General features: G+C 39.7%; 1 protein-coding gene across 3 annotated transcripts in view; it reads left to right on the forward strand.

Annotated features, from left to right (window-relative positions):
- KANK1 (KN motif and ankyrin repeat domains 1) overlaps positions 1-19,011 on the forward strand; it is a 147,536-nt gene extending 128,525 nt beyond the window's left edge. For all 3 annotated transcript variants that reach the window (XM_066614750.1, XM_066614751.1, XM_066614752.1), the window contains 9 exons: positions 2,145-2,306; positions 3,259-3,361; positions 4,131-4,352; positions 5,896-5,983; positions 8,686-8,905; positions 11,450-11,592; positions 13,953-14,153; positions 16,531-16,629; positions 17,486-19,011. In XM_066614750.1, coding sequence (XP_066470847.1) covers positions 2,145-2,306; positions 3,259-3,361; positions 4,131-4,352; positions 5,896-5,983; positions 8,686-8,905; positions 11,450-11,592; positions 13,953-14,153; positions 16,531-16,629; positions 17,486-17,551 — 1,304 coding nt within the window. In that variant the 3' untranslated portion in view covers positions 17,552-19,011. The remainder of the gene's footprint in view (positions 1-2,144; positions 2,307-3,258; positions 3,362-4,130; positions 4,353-5,895; positions 5,984-8,685; positions 8,906-11,449; positions 11,593-13,952; positions 14,154-16,530; positions 16,630-17,485) is intronic.
- Positions 19,012-20,087: the final 1,076 nt, after the last annotated feature.

Here is a 20,087-nt window from a genome sequence, read left to right on the forward strand (position 1 = left end):
CATCCGTTTTACTCTAGAGATTATACAGATTCTTTGCTACCTATTGGATCCTTCTGAGAGAGCCCTTAAGTTTACCTTAAAGTCTCCTCTCTATTCCTCCCCTTGCAATTCCCCTCTTCAGTGGGGTAGAAGAGATCATTGTCACCTCGTACCTGCAGTTGTCTGAGGTATGCATGACATATTTTCATTAGGCAGGCATGCTGAAGTGATCAGAATATCTCTGTACACTAAAGGAGCTGTGAAGGGGCCTAAAACGTGTTCCACATAGAAATAGGACAGATATTTGCATATGGGTTGTAAACTTTTTCCATTGCTGAGTAAGCATATTATTCATGCAGATAAGGGATTCTGAAAGTATGCAGAGGTATAAAAGGTGTATGTTGTCTTTTTTCCCTTCTTTCTGCTGTGCTGACCCACCCATCCCCCCCCCCCCGTTAAGAAACTGTTTTATGTACATGCTACTTGAATAGGCACAAGCCTGTTGAATCTCAGCTGCTGAAGTGCTGATGACCTACTGAATGAATGGTAAAGTTCAATTATACTGATAACCAGGGCTGGCCCTCTTGTGTGGTATGGTGAAACAGTTGCTCTAAGCAGTGGATTAAACACACTGCTGTGGTACTATTGCACCATACTGCTGCCTCCCCAATTGGTTTTCGAGGGAATACAATGCCAAATCTTGCCCCCACCTCCGTTATTCTACAGAATGCCATTCCTGGCTCCTGCACACGTGTAGTGCTGACTTTGGAGTCAACTGAGTAGTGGCAAGCCAGCAATGTGCTAACTAAATGTGAGTCATCCCACCAGTGTGATGGTAGTGCTCCTGTGCAACCGTAGCCACTTTGCTTTCTTTCTCCCTCTCTGCCCGGCATCTCTCTCTTCAGTACCAGCCTAGGTATGTCTGCTTGGAAGCAAGTTCCATTGAGTTCAATGGGACATTTTTAGGAAAGTGTGGTAAAATTGAAGCCTTCAGTTCATTTATCAACCCTTTCCAAGAATTACTTTCTGTTTTTTTGTTTGATGTTGCTTTATGTGTGTCATTCTTCCTTCTCTTCTGTTCCTTCGCTTCCTCTAGTCATTGCCCAGAGACTGGCAGTCCCCCTCTCCACACTACCAATCCTTCTCTCTGCCTTATGTCCCCAGTCTGAAATATGTGTTATTGTCCCCCAGTGACTTATATTTGCTAAAATGTAAAGGGGTGGGACATTCATCATGGATCTCTGTCATCTAGTTAGACTCTGATTGTAGCCCTTCAGTCAGTACCCAATTTTTTTTTTTTTACTGCAAAGGTTGATGCTGTTCCAATAAGTAGTCAGTTCATTTATCTCTTGCCTGAACCAGCTCCATGTGTTGAATGAGATGCTCAGTCAGGAAAAGCCCTGAATTACCCTGGACAGGAAGGGAAGGACCATGCGTGCTCTGTACTTTCTTGTTCAAATGAGCCCTCTGTTAATGAAAAATTGCATGATAGTACTACCATAGTGTAGTATCACACTTACAGCGCAATCCTAGTCATGTCTACTCAGACATAAGTCCCATTGAGTTCAGTGAGGCTTACTCACAGGAAAGTGTGTATAGGATTGCAGCCTTAGGCTGTCTTCATGAAATAATTGCTGAGCAATAATCTCCTCATGGCAAGAGCCCTGCCTGCTGCCTTTATTGAATATATAAAATAGCATGTGGCTAAGGAGAACCTATACTTCATAGTCATAGCCATGAACTGTCCAACCTTCTAGTGGAAAGGTGTTTTTTTTTCCCCCCTTATGCTTCTGTAAAAGCTACTGAAGCAAAAGCAGGAATATGTGACTTCTTCATCCTGATTTATTTTTTTTAAAGAAGTAGTTTGCCATTGGAGAGGATGATACTAAGAAGGAGGGAGACAGGCTGACTGAATATCCAGTACTTTAAAACTAGGGAACAGTAACAACTTCAGGTGTGTATTTTTAATAACGATAGTACATTATTTCTTATTTCAACAGAATGCACTGTTCTCTGTGTTCTATACTGCAGAGTATTCAAGGAATGAAACACTTAAAATTACAAACAGGAGAGATGTTAAGCAGAAGTCTTGGTTTGGCAAAATTTGGTTTATCTGCTATCCTTGCTAAAAGAAGATAACTTGATTTGTGGTACTTCTCACTTAGTTTCAAGCCCTCAGACACTGAAACTGGGACAGGAGATTGGGACCAGGAGTGAAAAGACTGCCATAGTAGGAGTGGGACAGGACCAGAAAGCCTCACCTTCCCAAGATAGTGCAATGGCACCAATTAACCTGACAGATGACCAGCTTGCCTCTGGACTCTATGGTAACTTTTTGGGCCAATATATATATATATATATATATATTGCTATTGTTGATTAGTTGGTTCTGCTAATAAAAAAAGAAAAGAAAAAAGAATGAATGTTTTGATTTGTATAACTTCAAACTTGTATAACTGTGACCATGACATACCCCTGTTGAATCATTTATGCTGGCAACCAGTTCATTTCTGGGCTTAAGTAAAGGTACTAGTGGTTACCTTTTAAACCTGTTGTATGGCTCAGGACTTGAGGATCATGCATGAATCTGCCCACTCCGTGAAATCATCTGGAGATACTTTCCTATAAAAGCTCTAATTTTTGTTACATGGGAGGACCTTCTCCGTTGTGGCACCCACCTTGTAGAATTTCCAGCTGAACGTCTGCATGGCTCTGCCTTACCTGTATTGTGTACTTTTATTGGCAGCTTTGTTAGATGCTTTGAATCTCCCTGGTAGAAAAGGACAGCATAGAAATACTTTTATCAATAGCTGTCAAATAAAGCATTGTGAGGAGAAATATAGTTCACACAAAGGACAATGTGTACCCTTAATCCATTAATATTTTAAGCATTGCTTACTTGCAAACAGGACTAAAAGAGCTGAATAAATTATATTTATATATAAATTATATTAATATCTCAGAAGCCAAACTGAATAGCAACCTGTCTTACAGCACAAAGGAAAAGCATGTACAGTATATTAAAATAAGTGGTTGAATTGACTTTCATTTGTGTCCAAATACATATAAGTTTTCTTTTAAGACCAGAATAGGGCCTTCTGTTTAGTGTTAATTGAAACAGGTTTGTTTGCTGATGTCTCCATATTGCATGCCTTTTCCTCTTCCTGCACAACTCTAGATTTACTGGAACAGCTTGATTTTAATATCTGAAACTATAGCTGCTCAAGCAAGTGGTGCAAAACCTTTACTAAGAAATGTCCTTCATATTCTCTGTTTCAGTATGTGCAAATGAGGGCATGTTAAAGTCCATTATGAAGAAAAAAGATGGGAAAAAGGATGTGAACGCAAAGAAGAATCTGCAGTTTGTTGGTATAAACGGCGGGTAAGAAGCTCAGAGAAGCTTTTTTCTTTCTTGTGCCATAGAAACCAAGCTTTTAGACCATATTTGTTGCCAATAATGATTGCACCAAGAAAATCCTCACAATGTAAAGTAGTTCCATTTTTATTCTAAATCACAATTTTAGTGGAGAGAAAAAAGAACCATATTTTATACTGTGGCAACTTAAGAATTTATTTTGGTGATCAGTTTTTCATCCAATAGATGTGCATACTGCATGGGTTCCATGTCTTTCGGTGGAGTAGCACAACTTTATGGAGGCCCCATTAAAAAAACAAAACATATTTTTCTTCTCAGAAAAGGAGGGAAGGGAGTGGAAATGTTAATGAAGTGATGAGGAACTGCTGCAAGGCAATGGGAGAGCCATCTTTGCTCATCTCTCCCCTTTGCAAATTGCAGTGAAGAAGATGCTGAGCCTCTAAACTAGAGAAGTGTCATCTGAATTGATATCAAATGTTCAGTATGTTTACTGAATGATGTTTGTATGTGTTTACCTGCAATATGCACATCCGGTGGTTTCTCTTCACTGACAAAGTTGAACTGTAAAATATAAACACTAATGTAATTTTAAACAATGTGAAGTCACAAGATTTTTATGGAGACAGTAACGTCATCACCACAACTGAAATGTATGAGAAATTTGGAATCGCAAGTTAAGTTGGTTATTAAATGACATAAATTTATGTATAGCAAACTGCTTAGCACTGAATAAATTTGTTTTAACAGAGTATTGGTAAAACATTTTGTCATGTAGGTATGAAACAACATCAAGTGATGATTCTAGCTCAGAAGAAAGTTCTTCCTCTGAGTCTGATGATGAATGTGATGAAAACAAGTACACTCAAATAGAGAACAGCGGTTTGCTTACGGTGGAAGAACAGCCTGGCTTGAATGGTGAAGATGTTAACTCTGTCAGAGGGGAAGAAGTAGTAGAAGATCAAGAGGCTGAGGCTGAAAAAGTGGAAATCCGAGAGAGGTACGATGTATTTTTGACATGTTTACAATTAGTACTGAGCCTTGCTTTGAAATTTGGGATGGGTGGCAAATTTGGGGAGACAGAAACCAGAACTGGGAAAGCAGGAAAGACCTGAGAAATGTTTGGGTCAAGAAACTTACATCTGATTGTTGGCAGTGCTATCTGTTTTTTTTTTTTTCCAGCAGTTCTCCCCCCCCCCTCCCACCGCTACTTGGTGGAAGAACTTAGGAGCTGACCAGCCACCATTAACTTTCGTAACAGCATCATTCCGAAGGGGCTCCTGGGAGAAAATGGCAGCCATCATTGGAGCAGTACAATAACTCTAGAATGCAAAACTGTTGATCATTTTCCCCATGGGAGAGGGGAGGTAGTGCTTAACAGTATGTAGCTGCCCCAGTTCAAAACTATAAGAGTGTTCAGTGGTAAATAATGCTAGGAGAGCTTTGGAGATGTAACAAGGAGTGTGCCAGATGCAGGACAGCACTGCATGTCATTTTTGTTACTTCCTGCATAATGAATATGTTAAAGTCAGAAATGTGGTTACAAATAAGAGCCAATATAAAATATCAGTTGAGCTGAAGGGATTCTGCTAACATGTAAAGTGTGTCAAGATATTTAAATAAATGACAAAGTAGCACAACAGTGGCAGAAAACAAATGTTAAACCTCTTCTAGTTTGATATTTCAGTAGCTATCAAACCAGTGACAATTGATATTTATTTGATGAGCTCTTCTTAATGATATGCCATTTTATTAAATGTTTCTATCATTATTATTAAAAGTTACACTGTTAATTATGTGGCATAATTTAATGCATTTTACTGAGTTAAGGAATTACAGGACTAGAAATAACACCTGCTTAATTTACTGGCGCTGAAAGCATTGTCCTGCCTAACCCAAACATCCCTGACAAAATGACCCATGCCATGATTGTATGCATACCGGATGAGTGACTAACCTGCACCTTGCCAAGGTGTTTGCAGTATTGAGGGTATATCTAGTAATATGAACTAAAGGGCTAGTCTTTTTAGATTTTATCTAGCCCAGTTTTCAGGTAGCCAACTTTTTTTGTTGCGCTGGGGTTAGCCTGGGTTCTATGAATCTTTACAAAATTTGCACAGTAACTCTTGCATTGATCTGTTTGGTCTCACCTTGTACCCAGTAATGCAGGATCAGAATTTTCAGGTGAGAAGGCTTTCATTCTAGATAGTCTTCACGGTGGTCTTCAAGTAGCTTGAGAGTAGTGGTAGAAAGTTGCTGTGCCCGTTTATGACTATGAAGAAACTTTTGGAAGTTTTAGGATCCGCTGCTCAGCCCTGGGCAATAGCAGCCCTGGGCATATACTGTACTCTTGATTTAAAGCCAACACAGTGAAAGAACAATGTACTGTAGAGGGGGAAACGCCATTGATTTTGTTGCCAGATGAGATGCCATACTCAGGTACCTAGATAAGGTACCTAGATAAGATAAGGGATCTTCTTTGTGGCATTTTTTAAGTTTTGGAAAAAGTGTTTATCTAAGAATGCCTCTTTTTCTTTTGCCAGGTATGAACTAAGTGAGAAGATGCTGTCTGCTTGCCATCTACTTAAAAACAACATTGACAATCCAAAGGCCATGATCAGCAAGGAGATAGTAAGTCCAGTGTTTATGAAGTATATGTACCCAGATTACTTGTTCTATTCAGAGCTGAGGGGTGCAAGAGAATTGGGTAGGTATTTGATTTGTAGGTCTGTCAGTACAAGTGAAGCATAAATACATAGCCACTTAACATGCTGTACCTTCCTGGATTCTGGATTATGCCAAGGCAGCACTAATAATACTAGGGAATTCTTGGCAGATAATTTTCCCCTGCCCTTTTCTCAAGGCTGTTCATATAGTAAAGCTAGTTGTGTCACATGTCTAACCTACTATCAATGCTGAAGTGACTGCTGTGGGATGGCGAATGTTGCATTTATGTACAGATTGAAGTAGACATGTTGAAACCCATGTGTTCAGTAGTATTCTTTTTAGTCCTATCTCAAAAGACCTCTGCCCACTTGTCTTTGCAGATTTCACTTTCTGATAGTTTGTTTTGTCAGCAGTATCAAATTAACTTATTTAAAGCCTTGTGGAGCACACTCTTGTTTTTAGGAAGTGCATTACCATTCACCAGGGCTAAGATCTTATGCACATTTTAAAAAAAAGAAGGCTCAGTGAGCTCAGTGGGGCTTACGTCTGAGTATATTCTGTTATATGACCTGGGTACTCCTAATTTTTATGGGAAAGAACACAGAAAAGGGAGTTAGTGTTCCACTTGATTATGAAAGTGTAAAGTTTGTTCTGCTCTGGAATGTGTTCTTTCGCTAACCAAACATAGAAATAAATTTCCTTCCCCTCTTACTGTGGTGAAGTTCAATTGCAGTATACTTTGTACTATGGAAGCAAGCCAAATGAAGCTATTTGATAATGTCGCAGTTTAGTCTTATGTTTTGGAATAAATTGCAATTGTCTTTGGGAAGTTATTCTTCAAACTAAATATGAGGAACTATTCCATATGGCCATAAAACACTATGTAAAATCAACATAAAGTAATGAGGTCTCCAATAATACTTACCACAATTGAGAATTTGGGTTATCTAAAAAGCAAGCTGAAGAGATGTATCCAAATATGTCTAACTTTGACTCAAGAGCTAAATTTGATGTGTTAATGGGCATGTCATGTATAGGTACGTCTGCACTGTCAATTACCTCTCATTTCTGAGAGCTGTCTGTGACAGCTCAGGAGAGAGCTCTTGGGGTGCTGGTGGACAGCTCAATGAAAGTGTCGATCCAACATGCAGCGGCAGTGAAGGAGGCCCGTTCCATGCTAGGGATCATTAAAAAGGGGATTGAGAATAAAACAGCTAATATTATAATGCCATTGTACAAATCAATGGTACCTGGAGTAGTGTGTTCAGTTCTGGTCCCCATATCTTAAAAAGGACATACTGGAACTAGAAAAGATGCAGAAAAGAGCAATCAAAATGATTACTAGGCTGGGGCACCCCCCCTTATGAGGAAAGGCTGCAGAGTTGGAAGCTTTTCAGTCTAGAAAAGAGGTGCGTGAGAGGGGACATGACTGAGACATATAAAATTATGCAAGGGATCGATTGAGTGAATAGAGGGTTGCTCTTTTTCCTCTCATACAACACCAGAACCAGGGGACATCCACTAAAATTGGATGTGTCGGGAGAGTCAGAACAGACAAAAGAAAATATTTATTTATCCAGCATGTACTTAGTCTGTGGAACTCCTTGCCACAGGATGAGGTGATGGCATCTGGCCTAGATGCCTTTAAAATGGGTTTGGACAGTTTTCTGGAGTAAAACTCCATCGCAGGTTACATGATGGGTATATACAGTCTGAGATTAGCTGGTCACTCATTATGAGGGCCAGGTAGGAATGTTTTTCTGTCATCCGAACTGGCCATGGATGTCAATTTTTCGCCTACCCCAGATTGGTGATGGACGGAAGGTATGTTCAGTAGGTTTCATGCATTAAAAATTGGTCACTGAGTTTAATAAACTAGCACAGGTTAAACCCTAGTGCAATCTGGCGTCTTCATTTGGGAGTGTATGAGGGTAAATGGAATGCCAGATGCAGGGGAGTGGCAGCGAGATGCAAGTACCTTTTTGTCTTGTATGCCCCCTGAGGCATCTGGTGGGCTGCTGTGAGATACAGGAAGCTTGACTAGATGGGCCCTGGGCCTGATCCAGCAGGGCTCCTCTTATGTTCTGCGTCTCACAGGGTTAGCCTGTGCTACCTGTAACTTTATGGTCTATCTGCCATATAAAGACCATAACTTTATGGTCTATCTGCCGCTTCTGTATTGAAATTTTAGCCTGTGTCTATACACATTGAGTTATTTCTGAAGCAACTGAGCAGCCTTTAGCAATGTATCAGTGTGGCATACTTTCTCCACACAGGTGAACTGCTCTCTGTGTAAAGAATCAGTGAAAGAGACATCTATTTTGTCAATCGCCAGTCACACACTTTGTATCTTTGTACTGTCTCTGAGCATATTTTTTCCAAAGCCTTATTACAGCAGGCACTAATGTTTCATGCATAGTGTTTACAGTATGTTTAAAGTGCTTTGCTTTCAACAGTATGTTGCTAAAATAACAAAGACATACAAGAAGTTAGACTTGTACCAAAATTGGAGAAACAAAGAGCATTTTTGATTTGTGGTGGCTTTGGATGTTTGTCCACATCTGACTTAAAGGAAATACTGATTTTTTCCTGCAATGTCAGTAGGGGACATAAATCACTATAAATAGAACATTTCTTTGAAAACCTTTTTCTTTTGGTTTTGGCAGCGGTTTTGTTTAAACACCATCCAGCATGAGTGGTTTCGAGTGTCGAGTCAAAAGTCTGCTATTCCTGCAATGGTTGGTGACTACATAGCTGCTTTTGAAGAGGTTTCTCCTGCAGTTCTTAGGCACATTATCAACATGGCAGATGGGAATGGCAACACAGCTCTCCATTACAGTGTCTCCCACTCTAACTTTGAGATTGTAAAGTTGCTTTTGGATGCAAGTAAGTTGGCTTTTCTAAAAATTGCGTGTGAAAAATTACAATTTCCAGTTGTAATTGATCTCTTCTCAGTAGGATATTTGGTTCAGTTCTGGGATCTCATAGGTTCATGAATTCCTAATCTCCCTTCAGCAGAAAGGTGTACTTGAAGGAGGAGGAATGAGGACAAAGCACTGGGACTTCTCTGATAGCAGGAGCAGTGATCAGCATAAGTACTCAGGTGCTACATTTGAAAGTTTTTTTCAGAGGGCTTTGGCCAAAAAAAAAAAAAAAGGCTTCAGGCACAGTAGGATGAAAGCTGAGACTTTTCCTTAGGAGCAAATACTGTCTGTAGATCAGGGGAAGCCAACCTTTCAACTTTAGGTCTTCTGGACCTTAAACAATTATGTAGAGGAGGGAATTTCAGCAGGTGCTACTTGTTATCTGTGAGATGACAAGCTGCACCTGCTGAGATTCTCTCTTCTGCACATTAGTTAAAGGTTCAGGAGCCCTAAAGTTGAAAGGCTGGTCACCCCTGATCTAGATTATCTTTCCCAAGAGATAAGACAATATGTAGTTCATGTTACATTTACCTAGAATTGTAGCTTTAATGCATTTGGGAATAAGTTGTACTGAACTTCGTGGAACTTACTTCTGAATAAATGTGCATAAGACTAGCACTCGAATGCACCATATTCATGGGATTTTTACAATCTATTTTTCAATATTTATATATTTGTGCTAAACTTGAGACATAAGAGATGAACTGGCTTTTAGTGAACTATAAGTTTTAAAATAGGAATAAGTGGCAGGAGATGAAAACACTCTAAGAAAGTTGATTTTTGTTGTAAAATCTTAGTGAGATGCAGCTATGCAAGGTTGTCATGACAAGCTTCTGCACTTCAAAAGTTACCACTACACCATTGCTTAAATAACTATCCTCTTAGCACTCTCTAGTATCCCTAAGTTCTTCATAACTTCATTTCCAGCAAGCAGATTCGAGTTACCGCTTCCTGAAGCCACTTAATCCTTTAGCCATATAGATTCTTGTTTCCTGCCCTGATGCTTTATCCTTGCAGTTCAGATGTAGAATACTAGCATACTCCTTGTAGATGAATGCTGCCTCTACCATTGTTTGATTATGTAGAAGCAGTTTTTAATGAATGCAGCAACTCAGATACTTACAGTTGTCAGAATGCCTTTATGGGACACTATGGCTCGAGCTGGACATAAGGGCACCTCATTAACTTCATTTTTATTTTTCTTCTGAACCATATTTATTTTGAATGGAACTCCTTGGTTCAAAAACTTTTGCAGCATTGAAAAGCATTCTTTCCAGAATTCTGAATCTCCCTTTTACCAGCGTGCACCTGAAGGCTGCTGGATACTTCAGTTAAAACAGATCTATTGAATTAGAATTGGCTTTGCTTTTAATAATTTCCAAATCATATTATATGGTATTTAACATCTTCAGCTTTGTAAGCCTCCTTGGGCATTTGCTTTGGCATGGAAAAGGCGGGATATAAATCTCTCAAATAAACAAACTGTAAGGCTACTTGGATTTCAGTTTTCACTTTTTCCATTGACAGTTTAAGTAATAACTGAACCTTCTATATATGTAGCCTACAGTGGAAGATGTAGTTGACAGTTCACTATAAATGTTTGCTTGATCAATTGCTGTCACTTCAGGGAGAAGGACACACATTCTTTTTAGTACTTTCTTTGTCCAATTGCTTCTGATTCATCCGCTCAAAAATAGCAGCCTGTAAGTCTGAAGCTTATTGTTCTTTTCCTTAGCTTGATGTTTTCAATAAGTGTGCATATTCCTTCCATTTAGATATTTTTTAATATTTTAATGGAAAGATGAGCACATTCCAGACTTCTTGAATAACAAGCTTGTAAGCCCAGCAGTTGTTTTTAAGAAACCTTTGGAGCGGAGGATAAAACTAACATATAACCCTTGAATAGCAGCAGTGACTTTATTGGTTCCTGGCACTTCCTCAGAGGAATTAAATCCATTTGGTTCCATTTAAATACTTTGCCATGTAGGAAGCCATTCAATTGGCAGGTCCTTTCTAAAGCTTCCAAACATGTCAAAAGTGTTTTCTTGAAATGGTACTGCAGGTAGAGGGGGTGTTTTTTAATTCATAGGAAACTTTAGTCTTGTATTTTCTCCGCTATTTAACTGTTGTGTGATGTTCTGTGTACATCTGAGGTTTTTCTATTGCATACCTGACATTTTGGCCAGAGGCTGGTACTGTCTATAGTTTTGTTCATAGAATTTTTGAACAATTGCCATTAAGTTAACTGTCTTAGCAATTGCATGAAACATGACTTTGTGCCCTGTCTGCAGCTCCTCTGTCATGTCTACAATAAAGTGATTTGTTTTGTTTACTTGGCTCTAGAGCCAGCCCCCCCTTTCCCTTTAGAAGTTCTTCTGAATCATCTTCACTATGTAAGCAATTGCTGCAGTTCCAAAAGTCTGCTCTAATAACAGTTTATTCAGTTCTTTTGTACAATTGCTGCTTCCAGCTTTCTCAAGAGATTCTCTCATCTGTCCCTTTGCAGATGTTTGCAACGTAAATCACCAGAACAAGGCTGGTTATACCCCTATTATGCTGGCTGCTCTTGCAGCTGTGGATGCAGAGAAAGAAATGAGAATAGTGGAAGAACTCTTTGCCTGTGGAGACGTGAATGCTAAGGCCAGCCAGGTTTGTACTGCTACATTAGGCTTTCATCATTCAAAGTAATGATGGACTTCCTGAGCAGATAAGAGTACAACTTTCTGGTGCAGTTTGATTGCTTTTTGCGTACCTTGTGTGAAATCAAACACATTTGATTTCTACCCCATTCCACTAAGTTATGAACATACTACTCTTCTGCCTTAGTACCCCATCGTATTAAAAAAAATGGTAGGAGCAATTATTTTAATCAATGTATCTTGCTGGCATATTGTGGTAACCTGATATTATTTTAGCGTACTTAAGGTATAATTAACTCCAGATTGTTCTCCTAATTATAGGAAGTTAACCAGTCCACTTTTGGTATCTGTATATGCACTTTTTACTTCTTCTAAGACAGAGCCTTGAGAAAAGGCAAACTTCTTTCACTGCTTCCCTCCCCTGCTGCCATTCCCAATACCTTGAGAAATTGTTCGTCAGCACATTGCAGCATACTTAATCTGTTATAGTTTGTTCTAAAAAAATGGTTTGAGTTGGACCTGCACTGCTGAAACATTTCTAAGGGTGAAGAAATATTCTTAGAGCCATAGGGTAGCTATGAATGTGCACTTACTGTGTTCAGTTGAAACATACCTTTTTTTCCTCCCATGGTTGAACTCTGAATAAAACAATTGCCCAAGATTAAAAGAGAAGCACCTTGTGCATGCTGCTGATTGGCTGTTATTTGCAATATCAAGAAGCTTTCCTCAATTTCTTTTTCAATTAAGAAAAAGAAGTTTCGTTTTCAATTAAGAAATTGACAGATGCCTGAATAATCATATATTACTTTGCAAAACAGTATGCAGCTCATCTGAAGCATGGAGGACAGACAAGACCAGTAGTTGAGACTCTGTTCAGTTCAGTAGCGTGAATGTCATTTCAGATACGAAACTTGGAGGAAGCTGAGATCATTCCATGTTATGTGCATGCTGTGTGCTCTCTTGTTTTTCATTTTTCACTCCAAGGAATTCAGATTTAACAGAAAAAAGTTGACCTCATTCTATTTATGTGTTAACAGATGCATGTCTTCAGTGCTGTTATGATTACAGGAAGTCCCCGTTACAAGTCTCCCTGTTCTATGTTTCCCTGCACTGAAATCCTCAACTTTTTAAAGAACTAGACATAAAAATTCCCTGCTCTTAAATTCTTTTTTACTGCAGCCCCAACTACATATCATCTTAACACCTTCAAGGAACCTGCTCGATATTTAGATTTCGCTATTGCTGGACCTATGTATTGCTGAACCTATGCATGTTCTTGTTTCTCCTCCCTACACCCTCCAAGCTCTTCAAGGCAATTAAAGCTCTTGGTGGTGTTTCCACCATTAGCGGGAATAACAGGGAGAATAACCCCCAGCTTCATCTTTTTCATTTACTTCCCTCCTTTGGTATCCTGTGCCCCCACCACTTCCTATAATGGCCAGTGGAAGCCAAGCATTCCCTCATCAAAGAGAATGTGTGGCTCTCACTGGCCTTTAGAGGAGATGGTGGGTGGTCTCAGTGCTGGACACCAAAGGGAGGAGGAGAGTTTATGTTTTTCTTGGCGTCTAGCCATGCAGCCCTCTCCAGTGGCCAGTGAAGGGAATGCTGGGAGATTAGAAATTGTAGCATTGGACACTGAGAGAGAGAGATAATGGGAAAGTTGGGGGGTTATGTCTCTCCCTCAGCATTGAGCACCATTGCTGCCCCTTCCTTAATGGCCGTAGAGGGAATACTGGGCTCCCAATATTCCATCCAGCATCCATAAGCGGAAGAGTATGCTGGGGCAATTGCTTTGGATGCTACAGGAGAGAGGTAACAGCGTGATGAAGGCTGCAGGCTGTGTGAGGTGGCAGGTGGGTGCCTTCCCTCCCCCCCTCAAAAACAGCTTGCTGCCTGATGTGAAGTTCTCAGCTCATGTCAGAGATGGCTCCCCTGTGGAGCTGTACTAATTTATACATGTTCAGGCTTGCATTCCACTTTCTACAGTCCCTATTCCTACCTTTATTCCATTGTTTGTTATGGGAGAAAATTCCCCTCTTAAGACCAATAAAGGGCATGTGGGTATGTATGGTCTCCATTAATTCCTATTTACATAATTTCTTTGGAAGAATGTTCCTTCCAAATGACTGGAGAAAAGTCATTTTGCTACAAGTCCCAGCTTTCTAGTCCCTGACATATAAAGGGAATCCCTTGAATTTAAGACCATTTTTCAACAAAGCATTTTACATAGAGAGACTGAAAAATGGTCCCCTTGCCCAGAAGGGCTCACAATGAATTTTTTATGTCTTAACGTATAGATGTCAGACTGAATAAGACTCCATTGTGCTAATGGGTCAGGGATATATTTACTTCATGTTCTTCTGTACACAGGCTGGACAAACGGCTCTGATGCTTGCTGTGAGTCATGGGCGAATAGATATGGTGAAAGCTCTGCTGGCCTGTGGTGCAGATGTCAACATCCAGGATGATGAGGGTTCCACTGCTTTGATGTGTGCTAGTGAACACGGACATGTTGAGATAGTCAAACTCTTGCTCGGTCAGCCTGGGTGTAATGGCACTCTGGAGGACAATGTGAGTTTTCTGTACAAACTGTCAGTACTTCAGTTAATTCCTGCTTACTGGTGATGTGTTTCTTAGGAAAAATGGGGAATCTGCTTTTTTAGACCTATGCAAAATTTAGCTGGAATCAAATTGCTAAAATTCTATTTTGCTATTGCCCACAAATTGCAAGTAATCTCATGGTCTGAAAACTAATAGTACCTTAACCAAGCATACACTACCTAACATTGTGTGTTAGTAACCACAGTTTCACCATAAGGACCAAATTAAGCCATTTCTGCCCATGTTGCATATGTGCAACAGGGATAAAATGTATACAACTGTGGGCTGGGCACAAATGGGTTATCTGTTCACATCTCATGCAGTACAGTGACAGTTATTCATACTGTGCTGGTGATGTTAGCCACTTTATTGGAGTTATTCATTATGTGTATGCCAATGAAAGGTTTCATTGTCCAAATGAATTGTTTGCAGTATTGCTGTAAGATGCACATAGTTAAGGGTTGTTTTGCATATTTCAGGGAACAAATTTGGTTCTGCCACTTCTAGTATTTTGCTACTGTCATTGTTTATCCAGGGGTAGGCATCATCATGTTGTGCAACATTCATGAGACCAGGTTGCTGAACATGGTGAAGGACACTGGTATTCTGTCATTCACCTGTAAAATAGTACGCAGTTCTCTACACTGCAAGAGTTACTTAAAAAGCTAATGATGGCTAATGATAATACAGGCAATTTGCTTGAGTGTGTTTGAATGTACTTGTTAAGGTGGCCACCTCCAACCTCTAGGCAGAATGCATCCATTTTTCACCCACCTCAGGCAAATTGTACTAATTTTCAGCTGAGGACATGGTAAAAGTACTTGTGGCTACTATTTCCTCATTGGTGCACTATTGTTGGGGTGGCTGGCACTGTAACTTGACCTACCACCACATGTTTACCTGTTAGGGAGGCACCTGACTCACTGTGTGTCTCAGACTCTGTCAGGCCCTGGAGTTCGCCATTCTTACTATTACTTCTCAGTCCCAGGTTTCCACCATCTTTTTTCAGTGGTGCCTCACTATTCAGCTTTGCTGAGGACTCTGGGCCCCATCCCATCCAATTTCCCAGTGCTGGTACTGCTATGCCAATGGGGTATGCACTGCTTCCTTCATTGGGGAGGTAGTCACAGAGGCTGGAGGTAACATTTGCTCCATTACCTCGGGGCTGCATTGCGGCTGCACCGGTGCTGGAAAGTTGAATAGGATTGGGCCCTCTGTTACCACTGCTATTACTGCCTCTCTCTTTCCCACCTCTCTTCAATCCCATGCTGCTGTGCAGGCAGCATGCTGGGAAACACACAACTGCTGGGGACTCCATTTCCAGTCCCAGATGACATTGGTGCTCTGGCTCCAGTTCACTGAAACCACAGACCTCAAAATTTGAGCTCTGGTGTCTGTATGCAGACACGTTTCTGACCTCTGTGTGCACCATGCAGATTCAAACACACATCACTGAATTCATACTTTACACAGAGGTGTATACCAATTAACAGGTTGTTTCATCAATTTATATTCAACCTTGCTGCGTAAAAATCTTTTCAGGGCAACTTACACGATAAAAGTTTAGAACAAAATAAATAAAAACGAACAATAGCAATAATTGTCTATTTGTATAAAATTATGCTCAAGAATCACTGCCCTTGTCTCTTGCTATGCTCAGATTACAAAATGTTCTTGAAAACGGAAGGCTATTAAAGCAAAGGTAGGATTAAGAAATAGCAAGCATTGAAGCAAACCATATAGGAAGCTTTCACAGTGACGGAAATAAAGATATTTTTAAATGTTTCATTACAACAGTATCCTCCTTCAGTGGATGACACTAAATGCATTCCGCCACCCTTTAATTCTGAGTACTGGGCAAGTGTGTCAGATTGCACATCATCAAGCAAAATCTCAGTCGTACGAATAGGCAGCTCTTTAGGAACACTTGGAATAGAAGAATGTGGCTGTCTTCTGTTAATGGGAGTTATCACAGCTCATTCTCATATTTGATTAACATTTGTCTCCTCTCTACATTTCTCCCCCTCTTGCCTTCCTGAACAATATTTCATTTTCCTGAAACAGTCACAGAATTGCTTGTAGTGTTCTTATGGCAATGGTGCACTCAGCAATAATCCAGCTCCCTTGTTGAGAGAAATTATGAGGCCCCTGGCAATTGAATTGCCTCATAAAACAGAAGCACAAAGCTTGTCACACATTATAATTAAATGAAATGTTTGTTTTGTTTTTAATGGGTTTCTATATTGTCTTGGCTGACTGAGTAACTGGACCTTTCCCCCAGTATCTTTCAATATCTGAAGGTTGTTGCATCATTTAAAAGATTATAAAATGTGCATTCTCTCTCTAGGATGGCAGCACAGCGCTTTCAATAGCCCTTGATGCAGGGCACAAGGATATAGCTGTTCTTCTCTACGCTCATGTAAATTTTTCCAAAACCCAGTCCCCGGTGAGTACATGGAACATTCCACACACAAAATTGTGAGTTTATGTAATCATATCTACTAAAAGGATTATTGGTCCTCAGGGAAAATGAGATAGGCAAGACCTCTTCCCAAAACTTGCAATCTTAGCTTATATCTTTTATTTTACTCTGCATCTTACTGGCAGTATATCCCTCCATGGGGGGGTGGGGGTGGTATAGCTCAGTGGTAGAGTACCTGTTTTGCATACAGAAGTTCTCAGGTTCAATCCTCAGGTAAAGCAGAGAAAAATTCCTGATACCCTAGGGAGCTGCTCCCAGCAAGTGTAGATAAGATTGAACTAGATGGGCTAGTGGACTGCCTTCACATAAGGTAGTTCCCTATGTGTCTTCAGTTCAGCAGTTCTACTTGTAACGTCTTGTAACATCTATATGCAGCATTTGTATGTGCAAAAAAAAAAAAAAAACCTGCTAGAACTACCATGTTGTCAAATTTATTAGCCAGTGTTCACAAAGTGGCATATGGTAGAGATTAAAGGATACACATTTGCCCCCAAGTTCTTGTCTCCAGAACAGAAACAGATGGCTCTCCCATTCAGGGTACTTTTCATTTCTATTGCAGCAATCCACCATTGTTCCTGTCCTGCTCTTTGCTGCATTTATTTTCATCTCTGACCAGTGTGGCTATGTTTCAGGAAATCATATTCTATAGCCATGTGTGGATGAAAACAGTTGCTTTGTGTCACACTGCTTCAGGCTTGGTGGAATTGCACTGAACCTGAGTTCAACAGCAACATGCAGCTGAGCTGAAAGGATCAGTATCTTACTGAAATAGGTTTTGTTATTTCCTATTTTTAATGGTCCTTTGCTGTTTCTTCTCCAGGGCACTCCGAGACTTGGAAGAAAGCCATCTCCTGGGCCTACCCACCGAGGCACATTTGATTGCTAATGCACAAATATATGTAAACGGTAATATCACCTCTAAGCTGCTAGTGGTTACTGTCTTACAGTGACAGATATTGAATGTAATTGTCTCGTGCCTGAATTCACCAGCAAACTGAAAGCAGATGTCTAGAGCTAGACAGAGTAATGTTGACAGGAAAAGGGTTAGAACAACATCAATGTTACTTCAGTTCAGTGTAGATAGTATAACTGCCAGATTGTTGCTTTATATTACTCCCCATGGCCATTTGTGTGCACCTGCTCACAACATAGTTTGGGCAATCTTCTCCATATTGCTGTAGGTTTACAGAGAGGTGTAGACAACTCTCCTAACTTCTTGATAAGTTGGTGGACATATGAGTCTTGCTTTGTGGGAGAGTTGCCATAAGGGTGTGATTACATGCAACCTGCTCTGGTAGCTGTAACCATTTTTTGTTCATCTTTTCAACCTCCAGAAAATGGCATCAGGTGTCCAATCCTATCCAACTTTCCAGCACTGCTGCAGCCCTGAGGTAAGGGAACAATGTTCCCTTACCTTAAGGAGGCCTCCATATTTTACTTCCCGCTGCAGGGTGGAACACACGCCATGTTGGCACAGCTGCACTGGCGCTGGAAAGTTGGATAGGATTGGGCCCAAAGTCTTGTTTCTTTCTCTGCTAAGGAATATATTCTTCTGTTACCTTACATACTATTTTAAGCTATATCCTTTTGGTTACAACTGTGCTCCCTTTCCCTTGGACAAATATTGTTGACTTAAAAAGAAATTATGTTCTTTACAAATATTTATATTTGCTACTCCTGGAATTGTTGGCAAGAAACCTTTTATTATAAATGTCATTCCAAAATGATATTGAGTGTTATTTTAAAGGATATTTTAAATAAATAAAGTGGTAATTGCTTGTGTTAACTCTTTGGAATTCAGCTGGTGGGTTGATGGCTTAACAATGAAAGATGGGTCAAAATAGGACCTGAAACTTAGTAAAAAAAAAGTTGTTGCTGCCGATTTGTACAGCTTTTATATTAAAAGATTAAGGGCGCAATCCTCACTCACTTTCCAGTACTGACATAAGGGCAGTGCGGCTCTGAGGTAAGAGAACAAGCATTCCCTTATTTTGAGGAGGCCTCCATGAGTGCCACCCAACTGCAGGATGCAGCACACGTCCCATTGGCACTGCTATGGCGGTGCTGGAAAGTTGGTTAGGATTTGGGCCTAAGTCAGTATTTTTGACCCTTTTTATTCCATAGTAATTAAAATAATACATTAAGCATAACCGTTACTAGCTTTTTATTGTCTACATAACCCCTGAGATGACGAAAGGAGTTTATCTCAAGAGGAATTGTATATAGTTCTGAGCACGAATACATGGAAAGCTATTGCCTGTCATGTTCACTTCAGTCATATATATTTAAGTGTTTGAAGTGCCTTAGTCTCTTGCCATATTTTCAGAATAAAATTTCCTTATGCTATTTTGTTTCTGCCTCTTGTTTGTTTTTGTGTGTGGGAAAGACAAGATTATGGGTACTGTTACATGTAGATGTCTCAAAACATTTTGATTTTCAGTACATTTGAAGATTTCATACACACACAAAACGAATGGAAAGTACTGAAGCAAATCAATAAAAGTCAGTGGAGAAGTATACGTTATGTGCTATTTAAATGAACAGCATAACTGTTCATTTAAATAGCACATAACTGCTATTTAATGAACATTTAAATAGCATAACTGTTCATATAATGTATAACTGTTACTACATATATCATCATATATCTTTGAACATTCATGTTTGAAAAACCTCAGAAAATAGTAATGAAAAGGTGATACACTAAAACTGAATATCATGTTTATTGTAATGGAAGAATTCTTATCCAAAACTGTTGTTTTGGATTTAACAATTAACATATTGATTTACCAAGATAGTGGTGTGTTTAGTCAAAATAGCAAAAACAGGCTCAAAACTCTCAGGAATGAGACTCCAATATCTTATAAAATACTTAACTAATGGGACACAACAGGCTGTTGTTGAAATGGTATTTCTTGGTTTTACGTAACTAAAAAAATTCTTTAAAATAAAAATAAAAGGTGTAAAAATTTCAGCTAAACCAGCCCTGCAAAGCCAGTTCTACTTGAAGATATAGCTTTCAGTTCACCCCCTAGCAAAACAGGTGCATTCATGTTGTTATATAGTGGGCAGCCTGACAGTATTTGGAATGCAGGAACAGCTTTCTATTTTCTGTCTTACTGAGAACAGTATTTTTATTTAGAATGTGGACAGAAGCCACTTAGCTCAACTTCCTCCCATAAGGAAATTGCTAATTATATGTTGGTTGGTTTTGAATGGCAGCAATTTTCAATCATATAAAAAGCACATTAAAGATTATACTGCAGAGAACTTACTAACCCAGATCTGCATGCCATATGGGAGACTGTGTACTCATCAAATGTAAATGATACAGCCTACTTGCTGAACTTGAAAGGAATGTTGGATAACTATTCTAAAATTGAGGGAAGCGACCCTAGGGTTTTGGTGACCAGAAATATGGG

The sequence above is a fragment of the Tiliqua scincoides genome, chromosome 2 (assembly GCF_035046505.1).
Source record: "Tiliqua scincoides isolate rTilSci1 chromosome 2, rTilSci1.hap2, whole genome shotgun sequence".
NCBI classification, from domain to species: Eukaryota; Metazoa; Chordata; class Lepidosauria; order Squamata; family Scincidae; genus Tiliqua; species Tiliqua scincoides.